Source organism: Lineus longissimus, chromosome 7 (genome assembly GCF_910592395.1).
Source record: "Lineus longissimus chromosome 7, tnLinLong1.2, whole genome shotgun sequence".
Lineage (NCBI taxonomy): Eukaryota > Metazoa > Nemertea > Pilidiophora > Heteronemertea > Lineidae > Lineus > Lineus longissimus.
Window position 1 is genome coordinate 4260565 of NC_088314.1, and position 19217 is coordinate 4279781.

A 19217-nucleotide genomic window follows, 5' to 3' on the forward strand; every position below is an offset into this window, starting at 1 on the left:
TCAGCCTAAGAAAACATGGAGGGTGTTTGTACTGAGACGCCTCGTCCGTCAAAGAGATTATTAAAGTGTCTCTTAAAGCTGATATATCATCTTAACTCTTTGATTTATTTTCGAAATGGTTGGGACTCAGAATGTAATGGATATTTAGCTTGTTCCAAGACCAAGAGTCAAACGCATGAGCGGGTTCACCGATTCAATTCTCGGTCGGACTTGTCGGACCATTTTTCCCAAGAAAGAATACGTAAAACTGTACCTGATGAGGTAGGTTTCTTTAAAAGGGATGTGACCTTGCCGGTGCTCTGCTCTCATCTCAACAAATCAATTGCCTCTTAGAACTAAGTTACTAGTACATGTATGTTACTAACGTGCACTGCCTTCCAAAAAAATCTCGCATGTTTTTCCAAAAAAGCATTATTCACTAGCTTAAAGTTATTTTAACAATAAACAATGTTATTTGGTGAAACAAAAAGTTTAGATAATCATGTTATAGATGTTTTCATTTTGTGTCTTCAATGACGAAGGCCTATTTTTATCGAAAACACCCCTCTCTTTAACCTAAGTCCAATGTTTTAACAGAGAGCATTCTAACATGACACACCACTTGTCCTTAATAAGAGTTTGGTCATATGAAAGCTTAATTTATCAAATGTTTATGCCTCACTAGCAGTGCCTTTGTTCCTCTGATAGAACTGTGCAGTGGTGCTAATAAAATCAACAGGAACAAGAGGCAGACGAGATATGGATCTGTCCCACGTGACCTCGAGATCCACTCCTGTAACATATCAGAGATGACGGCTCCTTTTCACCAGATGATGAATGGACTTCTGGGTGTAAGATTTACCTAACGCTGAGACTGACAGGGGGTATCTGATGAATGTTGCAAGAGATAGTGCTCTGGGTGTATCTTCCCTGGGGATGGCCTAGTATACGGGATATGTGATATAAGCAATACCGCCTGGTTACAAACAATGTTTGCCACATAATCTTTTCCTAAAGAACACATATGAAAAAAACCCGGGACACTGTTTCACTACGTCAATACCTAGGATTGAACCAAGGTCACGTAATGGGAGGTGACGTGACTATAAACTCGTTGAAAAGTCTTCCTTGAAAATTTGACAGGATAATAGGCCTTCCGTGATCAAACCCTTGCTTCTAGGTCGTCAATACTACAGTATTCTTCAAGCCCTCAGAGCGATTTCAAGGTTCATCTAGATTTGCATAAACCCATTTCTAGTGATTATGGAGTGTCATCTTGCTCGCATACAAGCTTCGTGATGACCTTCGCATCGCCGTTGGGCTTCCTCAGACACCGCAGTCGGGTGATCCGTATATATTTACCTCAATTTAATTCACAATATTCGTCCGTGATTGTTCTGTATTGTCCAAGAAGACTCTGAAATACCTGTGATTTATCTCTAATCTTCTAAGAGTTTATGCAAAATCGTCAATTGCCTCTTAGAACTAAGTTACTAGTATGCACTGCTTTCCAAAAAAAATTCGCATGTTTTTCCAAAAAAAGCATTATTCACCAGCTTAAAGTAATCTTAACAATAAACAATGTTATTTGGTAAAACAAAAAGTTTAGATAATCATGTTATAGATGTTTTCACTTTGTGTTTTCAATGACGAAGGCCTATTTTTATCGAAAACACCCCTCTCTTTAACCTAAGTCCCATGTTTTAACAGAGAGCATTCTAACATGACACACCACTTGTCCTTAATAAGAGTTTGGTCATATGAAAGCTTAATTTATCAAATGTTTATGCCTCACTAGCAGTGCCTTTGTTCCTCTGATAGAACTGTGCAGTGGTGCTAATAAAATCCTAGATGGTTTCCTGGGGTAGGAAGATCACGGATAAATCACTCAGTCTGGTACTTCAGACTTTTCACAGTTCACACGTTTGGTACTGTCCCTTAAGTCGAGCAACGCTGAGAGAAGTTAATCCGTTAATGGTAACAGGGACGTTTTTGCTCGAAATGAGGTGGAAGCGCTTATCATTTGTAATTAGGCTTCACGAAAAGCAACCTTATGGAATTACTTGAAAGTTTCCTCGCTATACACATGTGGAGTGTCAAGTAAATCCAACCCATCCAATGTATTTAGTGGTTAATCCTTAGATGGCTATATACGTCCAAATGATGGATAGAGCAGGGACGGTTGACTGGGGATCTGCTCTGGACGGCCGATCACCGCTGATAGAGCCACCATTTATGTAACTGCCAAGGGGAAATGTACACTGTCAAATCGCCTGGCTACTTCTGTGATACAAGTGTGATTTATATGATATGTGTCTGGTTTAAGCTAATAGGCGTACTGTTGAGCTTTATAGAGAATGGTTTGCGAAGTGATACGGCTAGATGTGTTGGCCTCCACGTTATGTAAGAGGCAGACCGAAATAACATTGCAGAACAGGGTCTGCTTGTTCATTGGTAAGTTTTGTCGCATACGCAGGCGTTATCTCCCATTAGGCCCATTACACTGATAATGCCAGGTTAAGACAGCGACAGCGTCAGTGACAAACTTGTTTTGAACAACCAGGCCCTGAAATCGGCAACAGCCACATTTTTCTGCAAATACCTTCCAAAAAAATCTCACATGTCTTTCCAAAGAAAGCATTATTCACTAGCGTAAAGTTATTTTAACAATAAACAATGTTATTTGGCGAAACAAAAAGTTTAGATAATCATGTTATAGATGTTTTCACTTTGTGTTTTCAATGACGAAGTCCTATTTTTATCGAAATACCGCAACATGACACATGGGCATTCAGGACTTGCGTGTCTCGTTATAGGAGTGTGGGCCTAACGATTCAATAACTGTAAAGTGCCTTCGTTCGAAGATCATCGAAACGATTTTACCTCCACTCTGCGTGTCTTTAGCCCAGTCCCGTAGCCTCACTGGAATTGATTCTTTGCTCATTTCTGCGTTAAGCGAACGAAACGCCATCTCTGCTACCATGGTAACACACTCCCTTACTTGATCGACGAGGCAACAGGCTAAATCACTCGGAGTCGGGATTTTCAAAGTTATAAATTATAACTCAGTATTCAAAGACACCGATCATTAAATCTAAATCCGGATCATGGGTGGAAGTTAAGCGGAAGTATCGTAACATTTGCCAACTGCACCAGTGGGCGGGTACTTGGACCACTGGAACCAAGCAGTGACAACGGCAGCCGGAAAATGCTCCAGTTGAATCATACCTTGGCATCTCTTTTGCAAATATGCCCACTCTTTCATAAAATTTGCTGATGTTTGTCCACGTCGTATATACAGTGAAGTAGTCATCATTCATGATAGATGATGTTTATCGCGAATATAGGTACGCTCTAGCCTCTATTAGCCATGAGTGTTTTGCTTTCCCCTTCAGGATAGCTTTCGTGTTTCTATCGTCTACCGACAATCAAGTGAGGAGGTAATGCATTATGTTGCACGTTGTTGATACGTACTGAACTTGTACAGGATATTGAGGTGTCACACATCATCATTTAGTATGATTGTCAGTTATTGCGGTGGTTCTACGAACCCAATGTTGTAGCATGGTAATAATTGGTATTCTTGTATTGTCGGTTTGCACAGGTTATTTGGTGCAAATGTTTCACCATGTTTCACCTTGTCGAGAACGCCCCACGATTGTAACTGACTGGAGATTTCATGGTGTCGTACATGATTTTGAGTGGTGATGCTATGTTATCGGGAAGACAATGGACGGATATGCACAATTTCCACCAGCAGAATTAGATTTCAAAAGCCAGAAAAACCCTTCTTTATCAGTGCTGCCTTCTGAAACAAATTCCACTCGCGTAAATGATCACTGCCATACGTGTACTCATTATATACAATTGCTGTACTGCGTACTTCTTTTAACAAGAAGATTGCTTGATGATTTTGATATTTTTGTTTTCCTTTTACATTACTGTGATCAGTGATCGAGTTGCTTCAGTCCATAATCTGAACAACAGCAATTTGCATATATCACGCTCTTCTTTTAAATGCCAGAATGAAAAATGAGTCATCTTATGCACACTTTCAGTACTCGTTGTTAATGCTGTCCTTAATTCTATTGTCTATTGTCTTGTACAGCAATGCCTGTATCTTGGAACGCCTTCATCTTGAACATGTTGACCTTGATGACAATTCTGCTATTGACTATCTGTAAAAGAATAAAATTGAAATTGCGTATGATCTGAAATTTGATATTCGTTTGCAGATATTATATTTCTTGTTCAAGGCAAAGTGACATTATTCTTCGTAATGGTATGATTTACCCTTTCTATGATATCATTTTGATAATAAAGCCTTAAAACAAAATTACTGAATAGTCTTATTTAAAGTATTCACATTGAGTATCATCCGTTTAAATCACCTCTGACACACCTTTCCTTTTTATTCTAGCGCCCACCGTTGGAGAGAACGACGTCGCTTTCTCACTATGAAGAGTTCAAAGCAGTGGAAGCACGCCGCCAGACTAAGTCAAACCTACACCGCCAGGGGTCTCTGCCGTCATCTCTGGATGATGAGGACCAGTACGTGGTTGACAACCTATCGTTGGAACAGCTGCGGTTGTCTAGAGAACGCTCATTGGATGGTAGGTATACCAAGCCCGATAATGCAAAACGTATCGGTTTGAAGTAGATTTAATGTTCTTAATATTTAATTTGGGACCATTCCTTAATCACTTATTCTCAACTCTTCCGAACTTTTTTTTTCATCAAGGTCCTATTTTAAGGTATGTCTTGAGATCATTACGATATCAGTTAATCATTTGACGATATTATACGGTGCCACGAATGCCAAGAGTGTAGTTTGAATATTCATAATCATTCGCAATAAAAGGCTAAATGATCACCAAAAAATAGCTCCCATCATAACACGCCGCCATCAGAAGTTACTCCGCGCCGGCGCCGATAGCGGCTTTTCTCCTTGCTATTGCATAGTCGCTTATACTACTCACTTGTTCACTTTATTTATGGACGGAAACAAATTGCTCTTGATTATCTAGATTAGCAGGCGCGCCTGTGAATGAAAATAAGCTGCAAAACGGGTCTGTAACTGTTTAGTGCAGTGACAATTAGAAATTCTCATTCAAAAGGCAACTGCGGGATATAATATGCGAAGCCCCGTTATACAGATGGCTAATACGCACGACACTTAGCAGTAAAAACTCGTTTTTGATATTGAGCTGTTCGCATGTATTAGTAGTCTATTCTGGTTGTTCTACGCACATTTTAGCAACAAACGCAATTAGCGTAGACGATGGCCATCATCAAATTCCCAACTGAAAGATATATGTTATATTTGGTGGTTCTGAACTGCAATTTTCACTTACCAGCATCATGAGCTACTGAGCGGTATCTGTCACTGCTATCATTCTGCATTGCTTTCATTGTATGAAGAGGATATATAGGGCAGCACATCAACGTATGCTTTAAACGAACATGACTTACGTGCTTTGCGTGAAAGATCTTTAGATTTCCATTAATATTCTGAAGGAAATGTGCAAGTTTTACATGTAAGTAAAAACACGTGAATTATTACGGGACTTCCAAAGTTAGGATTTCCATACCGTCGGTGTTGTATCATGCATCTCAAGGCAATTAAGAAAGCAAACATCCTGTTCATCAAGGCATGATTACATGTAATCCTACCTTGTCTTGATTCCACCTTTGTCGAGCAATTGCCAGCGGATTTTGTCATCTCATCCGAAATGTAGAATAGAAACAGACAAGTTATCTCTGCTTCAACATAAACCGACTCCTTTATCGAAATCAATAAGAGGTATCATCTTCTAATGCGTCCGATCCTACTTAATTATGCGCTAAATGTAACAATATCGGATTCTTGATGTTACGACGTTTACAGCACATGTAACAAGTGGCTATGTCTCCTTGTGGATGGAATAACTTTGAGGGAAAATATCAGAAGAAGAAGTCCTATACGATTTCCGTTATCAAATGCATCTTTGTGAGGACGTTTTGTTGCCGTTTTCAACTAGTTTTCTGCATTTTCATTGTCGTTTGTCTATAAAAGGATAAAATCACACATATTCATGCAGTTTGATACTTTCCGTATCACAATATGATCCTTCCGAAAGGTATGGTAGAAGGACTTGTTAATGTCCGGTTGGATTCACCTTCCCTGTGACATATATATCATCGTTTGCTACGCCTCTAACGTGCTCTCACTGAGTCTTTCACCTTTTCAGATCCGTTTACACTCAGTCTGTAATAATGTCATCTTAAGGCAGTTTTGTGTAATGTGGATTAAAGGGTGGATAATAGTAGTCTAGATATTGGAGCCGTTTTCGGAACAAATTAATCCGATAAGATAATTGTTCAATTATTTAAAGCGTTTTCTATCTTTCAGATTCTGAATCAACTCGTTCATCGACAAATGAAGAGCGGATGAGCGTGAATGGGGATAGCAATGGCAGAAGAAGCCGACGGGACAACATGGAAGCGCAGGAGCGAGAGAAACGGTCAAAGTCCTTTGGAGGTGAGCGTGAAGCAGACTCGGCAAGAGAGAAACAGCATCGGCCAAAGTCGTTGAGTTTGACACGACAACATAGTTCTGAGGAACTTAGCCCAGAGCAGCCGCCACCATTACCAAAACCACGCGGGTCTCGAAGTCCCGATAAATCTCGCCAGAGATCACGTGACCCTAGATTGCAGGAAGATCGCCGCGCGAGAGAAGAGCAGGAATGGCGGACGACACGGGTAGAAAGGGAGGGAGGGAATGGTGATAGGCAGTGGCAGAACGATAGACAGAATGCTGAGAACGATAGACGGAGGGAACAACGGGGTGGAGATGACAGACATGGGGATCGAAGGGACCAGAGAGACTATCGGGAAAATACGGGTATTGGTCCGAGGCAGGGGGACTCTAAGGATTCACATGATGGAAGGGGTGATGTCAGGAAGCGGGATAGTCAGGGCAGGGACTATGTTAGCACAAAGGATACTAAAAACAATATGAATAACAATTCTAGAGATGTAAAAGTTGTATTGCCACCAAACGATGAAAGGGACCCCTATGATGATGAGGAAGAAGGGTTAAAGCTGACACCAAGACCTTCACCAGTTTCGCCAAAGTCGGATGACTATAGTGGGTCAACTATGCAGGATTTCAGTGCAGGATTCAAGCCAGTGTCTTCAATAGACATAAACCAGCGTGAAAGACAATACCTAGGCATGGATTCAGATACTGCTGATTCAAATAGTTTAAACGTGGCCGCATTTGCCGCAAGTATATCAATGAACACGGCGCAGTTGACAAATCTTAGTGTTTCACCAACAGAATTTCTGTTGTACCCCGGTGAGCAAGAGCACCATATTTCGGCTATCACGCCTTCCCCTGAGGACAGTCTAGGATCTCAAGACAGCCTAGAGGAGATATCGCCGTACTATGACGATTTAGAGGACTTGGAGTTGGCAGACCCAGCTGATAAGAATGTTGACTATCAGGGTACCCGGCGAGGGAAGGCGATGTGCAAACCACCGGCGACGGACTGGTCGCCAGTCATTGACCTTTCCCCCATACAAGATGTCTCCCCATCTATCGAGGAAGCAGAACAGGAGGACATGTTAGTAGCTCAGATCGAAGAGCAAGAGCTTCAAGACCAACTTGAGAGTGAACTTCAACCACTCTCTACTTTAAAACGCTACCAAAACTTTGAGGATATCTCCCAATTACAGGAGAGGATAAAAGAGTATGAAGAAGTCGAACACTTGGATTTAGCACAAATTGAGTCACTGACAGCAAGAGTTGAGAAGGAGAGCAAGATATATGAAGAAGAGGAGAGGTTGAGAATGACCTTAAACTTGAATGGTGGAAAGACTCAGAAGGAAAGACAACAGGAAGAACAAGCTAAGCAACAACTGGAGCAGCTACAGCTGCAGGTTCGTCATCTAACTGAACAACAAATTATGCAAACAAAGGTGCTTGAAAGGGGATCAGAAGAGAAGAAGGAAGAGGAAACGACGAAACTGAAGAGAGAAAAGGATGGGGGAAAGAAGGAGTCTGTTGTTGAAAAGAAGGAATCTGGTTCTGGCAGGAAATGTGGTATAGAAAACGAGGAACTGGGTGCAGATAAGAAGGGAGTTTGCAAAGAAAAGAGGCCAGGTGTAGAAAAGAAGGAATCAACTACAGAAGGGAAGGAATCTGGTACAGATAAAGACAACAAAGATCAAGAACTAACGAAATATAAGGAAGATTTATCTGAGCCAGAGAAAACTAAGAAAATTCATCGGACCCTACCCCAACCTCCCCCACCAGCTATGTTAAGTAGTGCTATATCCACCGCAAAGAATACTAGCACTGCCTTTTTCAAACAGTTCAGTAGTTATTTGAGCAGCAAACCGAAAGAAGAAACGAAAGTTGAAAAGGATAAAGTGGAGGAAAAGGAAAAAGAAACAAAAGAGCAAGGAAAGGAGAACCTAGAAGAAAAGGAGAAGGCGGAAAATGAGGAGAAAACGATTGAGGACCAGGTGACGCCGGATGCCAAGGACCCAAGGGAACGAAAGCAAAATCCAGAGACGAAGCCAAAGCCGGTGCCTGCTCCGAGAGACAGGGGCCAACCGGTGATTCAGATCACCGATACTGCCTCGGAGGATGGTGCTAAGAAATCGGATGCAGTCAAACCAAAGGAGCCAAAAACGAAACCGTCGCCGTTACACTTGGTGCATATGGACATGCAGGAGGACAATGCTTCACCTCACTACAGGGTAAGTAGATACTTAGGCCTGTTTTATTAAAATGCAACCTTGGCATCTCTTACTGTACAGATTTAAAAAAAGACATTTGAGAGCGATGAACTGACGAGTTCTGATATTCAATCAATTACCAAATACTCACCAGTTTTGGCTTCGAAAACTTGGAACGATTCTTTATCGCAACTTCAACTTCGGGACTCGTTCGTCTCCACGTGTAACTTCAATCACTATTTTTTCTATCCAAACATTCCGAACTACCAAACTCCAGTTTTAAACGCTATCCGTATTTCAATGTCGAACATAAGTTCACTTTAAGTTCAAATTCACACTTTTTTACAAAACTCGAAAGTCCAAAGTTCACGCGAAGGCCGAAATGGAATCGACCGCAATATTAGACCCTTGCGGAGGGTTCTCTCTAATAGAGGGCTTTGGTTTAATTTTGAGCCTTTTGGCTACAACATTTTATACAATACGAACACTATAACAATTGGCCATAACTACACAAGACCAAGCAACATGAAACATCTTTTTGTTTGGTGCTATTTTGATACTTTAAAATTATATAAGATCCGGAAACTAGGACACCTTGGCCCAGAATTTAACAACTTCTAGGAATTACAACGGACTCCCTCCCGCAAATATATCAGCCAAATGTAACGTTCTTTTCCCAAAATAAATCCCCAGCTAATCCAGACCACACAAATAATTTACAGACTTAGCTGTGCTATAACGTTGAATGTACAAGGGATGTCAACAACCCAAGTATCCCCGTGATTTACACTATCTATTATCACGGAAGTACTAAACAAATAACATTGTGGAATCTGAATCAACTGCAAAGTACTCTGGTATCTGACCCACAATTACATTCTATGCCGAGGAGAAACAAGTACGGGTCTATAGAAGGCCATTGTCTAAGCTGATAGACAGCAGTGAAGTACAACCTAACCAAGAATCAAGAATAAATTGCCCCAAACAAGCACGCCCACACAATGTAGGCAAGAGCTGACCTAAATTCCAAATCCAGGAAGCCAGGAAGTAGACGTCTCGCGCACACGTGACCAACTGGGAACAAGGTCGAGGTCACCAAAGTGACGGAACTAACCGAACATCAACGAAGTGTAAAAACACAAAACTCTCACATATACACTACTATACATCATGTACATACATGCACTCCGTCCAACTAACCTATAACATTGAACAACAAGTTCACGATATACAAAGAACTGGGCCTAAGTGTGGTGGAACCAGCTTAAACGCCAAGTCACGACACGCAAATCTATTCAAGATGGCGGCCGCAAAGGCGGGAAAATACTTCGTCAACAACACACCTGAGAAATGATAAACAAAGTCAAACAAACAACCTAAACATGCCTAGGCCTATGCCAACAAACCTTGGAGCGCTCCAAAGAATCTTGATAAGTCTATCCAAATCAAACTACCAACATTACGACGGGAAAGTTGAACGAAAGCAGATAAAACTCGGGTACAAACAAAAAACCAACCACCACACACAAGTCAGCAAGAATACGAATGGCCCCGAAACAAGGTCACACGACACGATTACGACTTCTTCTCGTTATTCATCTCGCAATCGCGAGACCTAAGATAATTCGTCTGCTATACTCTAATTTTGCTTGAACAAGCGAAGGCAAAGGCCCTCGGCTGTATATGATTATTTCACACAAAAAACGTTCAGGTTGAAAAAAGACCTTTACGATCACATATCATATGCCTTCAGTAATTGTCAGAAAAAAACTTTGATATTGTTATCATTAGCGTTAGGATGACATGACCTCTTTAGAAACTGTCTAGTCCTTGAAGATCTATTGCTACTAGTAGGACTTCGCTTGGCTCTCCGATCTGGTAATATTTGGTAAATTACATAATGATGGAAAAGAAGGAAATATCGCCTATCAGAATATCTCAGCTCGGTCTTCGTAAATATTCAATACTTCTTGATAACATGACAACAGATGGAGTTACAAGAGGCTGGATCGTTGCTGGTTGTATAATTTCACTTTGCTGTTGCAAATGTCTGGATGGTTAAATTACCTTGTTTACCTGATAACGTAATGCTATATAATAACCTATTAGCTTCTTCAAACCAGCACCAAATGTTTCGACGCTACATTCAATGCTAACATGCTTAGTGGTTTGGGTGCATAATCCCTGGAATCCAGGGACCGTCAGACATGCTCACACGCAATCTTTACCAGCGTTAGCTCATTGTTACAATCAATTTGGCTAATTGATGTAAAAGATGGATGGATATTTCATGAAAGGAATCATTTTCGATGTTCTGGCATGCTTAGACAGGATCCTTGCTGAATAAACAAATGCATTAGTTCCATTTGCTAATAAGATTTTCTCCCGCTATCGATTTTGAGTTAAGACGATTTCTCGAATTGAAATAACAGCAATTTGCAAAGGTTAAAGTTTGCCATAAGAGACCATCAATTTAACTCGATACTGATACCGACTCTTAGACATTGAAGAGAGATTCAGCATGAAATAGTACGAAGACATGCAAATGTTTTTGTTTTTTTTCATGTGGTGTCCCGAGTGGACGTTTCGGTCAATAACCTAGGAGTTGATGTTAAGGGATGCTCATCCTGAAAACAGAGTTGCTGATTTCAACAAGACGAATTGTTAACGATAATGGATTTTTACCGATGTGTACTAGACATTGCATTGTAACAACACACTAAATAGAAAAAAGTGTTTTTTGGTTAAACATTTAGCAGATATGAATTATCGTGTTTTTGAGTACGCGTTGTGTCCAATAAATGTCAACTTCACATCAAAAAGGCGCTGAAGAAAAATGAGAAAATAATAATTAAGTGCAGTTCAAGACCGCGGAAAATTCAATTAAGGACCTCCACCGCATAACATGAATTTCTATCATTATTCGCCGGAGCTGCCACTATTTCAAATTGTATGTCAGATGATGAAGTGAGTTTCGAAGCTATCTACATATTATGGTAATTCAGATTGGCAGTAAGGAGAAAATCAAAGACTTGTATCTGGGATATGTAAATTTTGGGCATGATTTCACTTGATAATCCAAGAGGAACGGTAGGATAAACGGCAAGTGTTTCGTTCGAAATATTGATAAGCGAGCCAGACTTTCTGTCTTAGATCTACACTATCGCCTCTGAGAGAGAGAAGAAAGATCATTCTGTCGATAGTTCCGAAGGCGCCTTACCCGCAGTGTCGCTAACTCATTTTTGGTTATCGCAAGATGTTTGCGCCACTCTCATTGGCTGTCCTCATTGTCAACTTAAATGCGATTTCAGGCCAGGGAACATCACGCTTGCAAAGTGGTACACTCTGTAGACTGCTCAGCCACTTACTTAGTAATCACAATCCCCATGTCCGGGATCTGAAATTACCCTATTCGCATACCAATGGTTTCTTATAAGAGCCCCATGATACCGACGACCAATCAGCTGGAATTGCTTCGTACCATGATGTATACGTGCTACTTTATCGATTCAAGTGAATCACTTGTTGCGTCAGGAGCAGTCATACCACCGACTGCCAACAAGTGTTAGTCATTGTAGAGTTTGGAAATATGATAACGCCTTCGCCAGTTTTGGGCATTTTTTATAACAAAGGATGACACCACGAGGTGGCTGGCTATCGGTCCTCCATTTCCATGTTATTAATACTTAAAGATTTTTTAACAAACCACTTTGCCATGTTTACTATGGTAGTCACTGCCTACGAAATGTTTTTCAAATAATGAGGCATCTATTTGTAATTTTCACACAATAAAAACATAAATGTGTGAAGGTATGTTCCAATGGTTAATTCATTACGTGCTGCACTCGTCAAATGGTAATCTACTTGTTTCGGGTATCAATGACGATATGAGTATGAGTAATGCTATCAATTAATAGACTTCATCAAGTATTGTCCCAACAGATAGTTATTTGAGAATCACCACGGGTGTTGTGTTAGTCATACTACAGAGTTCTATGAAAAATGAGATAGGTATGAATGAAACATTGTGGGACTTGGCGAATGCCGCAGATACATTTCGAAGCCAATCATGCAATTTCACATTGTGTATCAGTTATAGTAATGGCTGCTACTGTATCACTTACCATTCAGAAGTCCTTTTATGAATGGTAACTGTGTAAGCATACGGTTGGTTGGAATCTCCTATCGATATGACTGTTGCGGCGCCGACCAAGCGTCTGAAGTGCCTACGAGTTTTTCAGCTACTGCTGTTACTGCTGCTGTGTGTTTAATATATTAAAAGCAATGAATTAAAAACCGTCTCACTTTAACATGACTTTATACTTGTAGCATTTGAATATGCTTTCAGTTCAACCTCTTTGTTGCTGTTTCCAATAACATGCCATATCTGATAATATTTGTATCGTGAATTTGATCACAGTTGGTTCATGAAAGAGCCGCAGCAGATGCCAGGTTTTGAATTTTTAAACGGGGAGGTTAGGGTTTGGTTAAGGGGAAAAAAATTCCTTTTGATAAAATGAGAGAAACGACAAGGCTTGCTGATGTGGCAGAGGATTTCTATTGAAAGTTGATATTTGATATATGGGGTTACAGAAAGTGGCCAACACAATCTTAAACGATTACAACTACGTTTCAGTCATGATGACGGGACACAGTATCATTTATTTATCATTTCATTCACATAATAATCGTGTTCTGCACACTTATCACTGACCTTTTCGCTCAGCTATATCAATACATTTGTTGAGGAAAATACTGCCAGTGGTCTCAATTCATGGATGCATAAAAAACGAACATGGGAAAGTAGTCCCACGAGGCTACAATTAGCATTAATCTCCCTACTTTCATGCAACCATCACAAAGAAAGATAAAGAAATTTATGACTGCGGGCTGAACTCGTTTTGTAAGAAATCGTGCCTCAGAGAAATTATTTCATTGATGAGCAAGAACACTGCTCTTCCTTCATGTCTTGTTAGTCATCTTTTAGGAGAAATGTCAAATCGAGTTTTGACATCTTGGGATTCTTGTCTACTGGTAACCTCGTTTGAGGTTATCTCTAGTTCCCTGGCTCTAAATTATCATCAAAAAGAAATAAATAGAGTAGATTTGAAATCAAAGGGGTTTGTTCTATGAATAAATTGTAGATTTTTAACATATTTCCGTATTGACGTGGAGCAGGCATGGCGACTAGATGAACAAGGCTGGGAGAACGAAATCAGTGTTCCGATGGTATCAGAAACATGCTCATAGTCACATATTTTTCAGACCCTTTTTACATAACCTTCTTGTTTTCCCAGTATCAGTCGACATAAATGTTATAAAACAACAATGACTGTGCAGGGCGTAGGAAGCCATTAAATGTAATCGATGATCAGTTATGTATCACGATAATAGAGAAAGGATTGTGACGCTATAGGAATTGACAAAAAGGAATCATTTTTGCTTGGGGCAAATGATAGGTAGTTATAAGTGACATGAAAGAATGCGTTCAGAATATCATGCTCCTTACATACTCAAAATTGTTCTATCATGACTTAATATGGCCTTGAAGGTGCCCACATTCAGTTGACAGTCGTTTACATATGACAATTCCTATAAGTTTTTTTCTTCTACTTAACGACCTTTTACTGTCGCACGCAGTAGTAAATCAGCTACAAAATCTTCTTTCCACCATCCTCTGCTGACATTTTTCGTCATGTTAATCACACCAACGGTTATGACACGCACGTATCCTATGACAATCCTCTGACATATAAGCCTGATACTGATGTCCCTTAACGAATCGATCTCATTGGTAATCTGCTGCCTTCACTCGCAACTGACTCACCTAATCTCTCCCCATTTGCTGAAGGAGGCTACAGCAATGCCAGACCTAACTTTGTTTCTTCTTCACCTTCACCATAGACTTCCGTATATCAAGTACTATATTTCAGGCATTGCTGTTGGATTCTCCGTAATCTTACAGTGTCATCAGATTCAGGGAGGGTGGATTTCTGAATTTGAACCTGTGTCTCTAATGATGATTTTTTGCCAAGTCGGTCCAAAAGCAATATTGAAGAATGACTTAATTCGGACAGTGGTTCCAAATTTGAGTGATGGAGATGGCCTGTGGATGTGGATGGCATCGGTGTGGTAACTTCAATAATATGGCCCCTTCGTTTTTGTACAGGCGGTAACGCTGCTGGGATCCATTCCTTTGTTTACGATGGAAATCTCCTTATTACACGAGAATAACCTGGGCATTGTCACATATCTTCTTAACTTCTATTGTCTTCTTAACGATACAAATTAAGGATGATGTCAATGTGTGTATGCTATCGCGCCAATACAATGGCCTTCTTAACATAGAAGGTATGATATATCCCACCCACACACGAAATGCAATACTGCTGCATCGTATCAAATTTATCATTATGGCTTTTACGAGGAAATTGGCAATAGACACATGTCGACAAAACGGTTAACGTTGCCCATAGCTATTTATCATTTTATAATAAAATTGGATGCTAATGGATAGACCGCTTATTCATTACTGCTTTGGAAAAGAATGCTTTTTTATCTGAAAAGCTTTGGCTAACATTAAGGTTCATCAACCAGAATATTGGGAATTATTGGTACCAGATGGTTTGTTCTTGACGAATATCTGTAGTGAAAATATTTCGTACTCATTTTGTATTATGTGATTTTATTGGCCTAGTGTGGCAGTTTCGAAATTTAAGAGGTAAGGGTGTACCCTAATCAAGATATTCAATAGACACATGTCGACAAAACGGTTAACGTTGCCCATAGCTATTTATCATTTTATAATAAAATTGGATGCTAATGGATAGACCGCTTATTCATTACTGCTTTGGAAAAGAATGCTTTTTTATCTGAAAAGCTTTGGCTAACATTAAGGTTCATCAACCAGAATATTGGGAATTATTGGTACCAGATGGTTTGTTCTTGACGAATATCTGTAGTGAAAATATTTCGTACTCATTTTGTATTATGTGATTTTATTGGCCTAGTGTGGCAGTTTCGAAATTTAAGAGGTAAGGGTGTACCCTAATCAAGATATTCTATAATGCGTCTAAATATCTGAGTTACTGACGTTCTTTGTAACCATTCACTTGACAAGGACATTTATTCAAGGAGAACACTAAAACTGCTACACTTACTACAGTGTGCAGTCCTTTTGCGGTCCTTCGATTTGCTGACAGAAAATATTACAAATGTCAAAAAGAGTTAATTCCAATAAGAAACAATGTTGATCCCAAGAAATATTGATTTCGTAGGAGTATCTGATAACATGTTTAATGTCAACCATATCAATATTTCATACGGAGTGGCCAAAGAAATCACAGGTCTTATGGTAGTTTGGCGGCAGAACACAATGAAAACTTAAAGGATTGGCCTGTGATATGTTGTTGTTCTAACAGGGCTGAGCCATGCACTTTTGATACGCCCCAATGCACTGTTTGATATAGCACGTAGAGGGATCGACAACCCTACGAGCTTCAACGTATTTCACGACAATCAATACAGCCTGGCACAGCGAAACAGTTAGCTGGGAGACCGATACCAGTACAGATGGAACGAGCGTAGGGAAAGCAGGCGAACACATTACAGGGAGAGGGAATTGATCGTGAATTTGTAATGCGGTTTATGGCTTGATGCTGTAGTATACCTGCTGGATACTGCTGTTGGCTTCGCCGTTCACAGGGAACTTCCTTTACGCTTTCCGTGGGCTTGTGGTGTTTGTCAGCGCACCGGCTTTATCTCCGTTGCTTCCACGGATATCTGCTTGCTTTCCTTGGCGTGCAGTGTTGGCTTTTCTCGAATTACCATAAGGTTCCTAGAGCCTTGAGCTTAATCCAACTGGAGCTTGGTTCCACTGCTTTTGCTCATAGTCAGCGCAGATTGTTTCTTCTTTCGTGTCTGACTCTTTAGTAAAAAGCAGGCCGGGAGTATAGTGCATCAATACACACACACATCTCGCGCTTTGATTGGTTAATTCTGCGAGTTCAATCACCTTGGCTACGATTAGGTTAATAAAACGTTTAATTTGGATCATCTATTTGGCTCTTCGCGGATCCTTTTCTAAAAAAGTTTGTGTTCTATCAGTTGTCTATACGGATTTACCTGGATTTTATGGACGTTACATTTGCCGCCAGTTTAAACTTTTTCAAGGATACTTATTTGTCTTTAGTTATCGTACGGATATATGCGATAGCGTGTCTTTATCGTTGGAAGAAAAATTTGGTGGCTGAGCAAAATGGCCTTGTATCTTACAGGTTATGCGATCACCCATCACGCCTGAAAGTGCGCAGCAAATCAAACGAGATTACAAGGATTACGATAGAGTGGTAGAAGACGATGATGGTGGGTACTACTACCCATCGCCAGTGACCCCTCCAGATTGTCAACAGTCGCCTCCTAAACCCCAGTCCCCCTCGATGACGGACGAGTTGGACCCCCGCTGCCTCTCGGCCGGAGGGAGCCGCAGTAGGGGCGGCACCCCGGCACATTCGACGCCCTCCACGCCAGGATCCACCTGCTCTAGGGTAAGTTAGGTTTTAATTAATGATTCCATACCATCATTTGGAAATATCATGATTATTCTTTAAGTATTAAAACATTACGACATACTTCATCGAATGCTTACTCGTTTTGCAACAAAACTATTTTAACATGTTTTTCACGTTGCCCATGCACGTATATAGTGAGTGCAGATTTCAAGTTCTATGTTTCCACTCTCGGTATATACAAATCACCTGTCAAGATGTTCACCTATTCTCCTAAACACAGTTCAATCAGCGTTTCTCTTCTCGGTTTCCTTATATCTCTAAACAATCCATCCGTTCCTACCTACAGGGAAATCGCTACACTACTGCACTGACTGGATAAGCATAAGCCTTTACGCCTGCAGAACAGTTATAACCAGAGCAAAATGCAACCGAAAAATTCGGATGGGAATTTGTACATCATAACATATTGACTGTCAGAATATTTAGCCCCCCCCCCCCCCTCTCCTGCCAAAGCAAGGTGTTTCTCAGCAAATGCCGGCTCCTATCGAAAAGGTTGAAATAACATTAGCTGCGAGTCATCTTGACACTCTTGGTGTTGAAATTGCAATATTATCTACTGGTAATCATTTATAGGAACTTTCGGTATCATCTGATTGAAAGATGATCCAGGTATAGCTGATAGGACGAAGTCAGATTGGTGATTCTAGCTTGCTATGGCAATTAGTGCCGTACGACAATCTGATATCACTATCTTATTGAAAAAGCCATTCACTATCCTAACAATGTAACTGATACGGACAGTAGCCCAAGGGAGATTAGAATCATTTCTGTCCAGGGAGTAAGTCTATGTCTGAGATTATTCACGATACCAAAGTTATAATCTAGCCAAAGAACATGCTGTACACCAATCCACGGAAAGATTTATTGCAAAGATCAGTGTGATCAAGTTCAAATGGGGAAAAAAGCGTGTAGGAAGTGCGTAACATTAACTGCATTATCTTTGATGGGGTTTTGAAGAATTCAGCCTGTATCGGCTTCTGTGAAGTATTACCTCGATGAGAGTAACGTGATTTCAATGATGATACTGTCTGCTTTGTGTCTTCTAATGTCCACGGCTGTATAAAATTCGGTCACGGTCAGGTATGATTCAGTTAACAGTCAGCTGGACACCGTATCATTAGCAAAGCAACTTCATTGGTAGAGATGAAACCTACACGAAACCCTTAACGGAATGATGCTCTGTATCGATCTAGGCTAGAGTTAAGAGTGTCCGGCAATGTTACTAAAGTGTGACTTGCCCAAATGGACCCAGAGGCGTCATCGGGTCGATTGAATACGGCCATTGAGTGGTTTAGAGTCTATAACGGACATTTGGTAGACAAAACAATGCTCATTATAAGCGATAACCTTAGGGTGCTCGGCCTCCCTTATAAATAACCAGACTACATTCGATTCAGAGGACATAATCATGTATAGATAACCGTATCAATATTCGTGAATTATGTAAGAATACTTTTGGACAGTAAGGTGTAGATTCATGTCAATAATTGATGCATCTTCTATTGATGGTGAACGGCTTATAACAATTCGTCGTTGATGATGTCACTTTAACAAGCAATAGCTAATAGATTTGCTGAATGATCGAGCCCTGTAGAAAACTTAAATTGTCAAAAGGCTACCGTGTGTGTGTGTGTTGGTGGAAGTACACTCGAAATCTCATATTTCGTGCAAAACAAAACCTCTTTGCAACAGACGTCACCTTTGAGGCGGAGATGCACGTTCATGATTTGATGGTCATGCCTTTGGAAAAAAGCATGACTGTCCAATTTTTCCTTTCGTGACTTTGGGTTTACTTAAGAAGAAGAACTAAATGAAAAACTGAGAGAAAGATTGCGTTGAAAAGAAGAGCAAATTACCTTTCTTACTGCAGTAGTTTGTTGCTATTCGATATATTCGATATATCAAGAATCAAGAAAGGTGCGTCGAAAGCGGAAACGTGGA

General features: G+C 40.4%; 1 protein-coding gene across 9 annotated transcripts in view; it reads left to right on the top strand.

The window, feature by feature from the left end:
- Nucleotides 1–19217, top strand: part of LOC135491727 (protein piccolo-like) — a 95934-nt gene that overhangs the window by 32119 nt on the left and 44598 nt on the right. For all 9 annotated transcript variants that reach the window (XR_010447873.1, XM_064777789.1, XM_064777791.1 and 6 more), the window contains 3 exons: nt 4400–4592; nt 6371–8727; nt 16983–17252. Coding sequence is in view for 8 of the 9 variants with exons in the window: in XM_064777789.1 (XP_064633859.1) it covers nt 4400–4592; nt 6371–8727; nt 16983–17252 (2820 nt within the window). In the remaining variant the exon portion in view is untranslated. The remainder of the gene's footprint in view (nt 1–4399; nt 4593–6370; nt 8728–16982; nt 17253–19217) is intronic.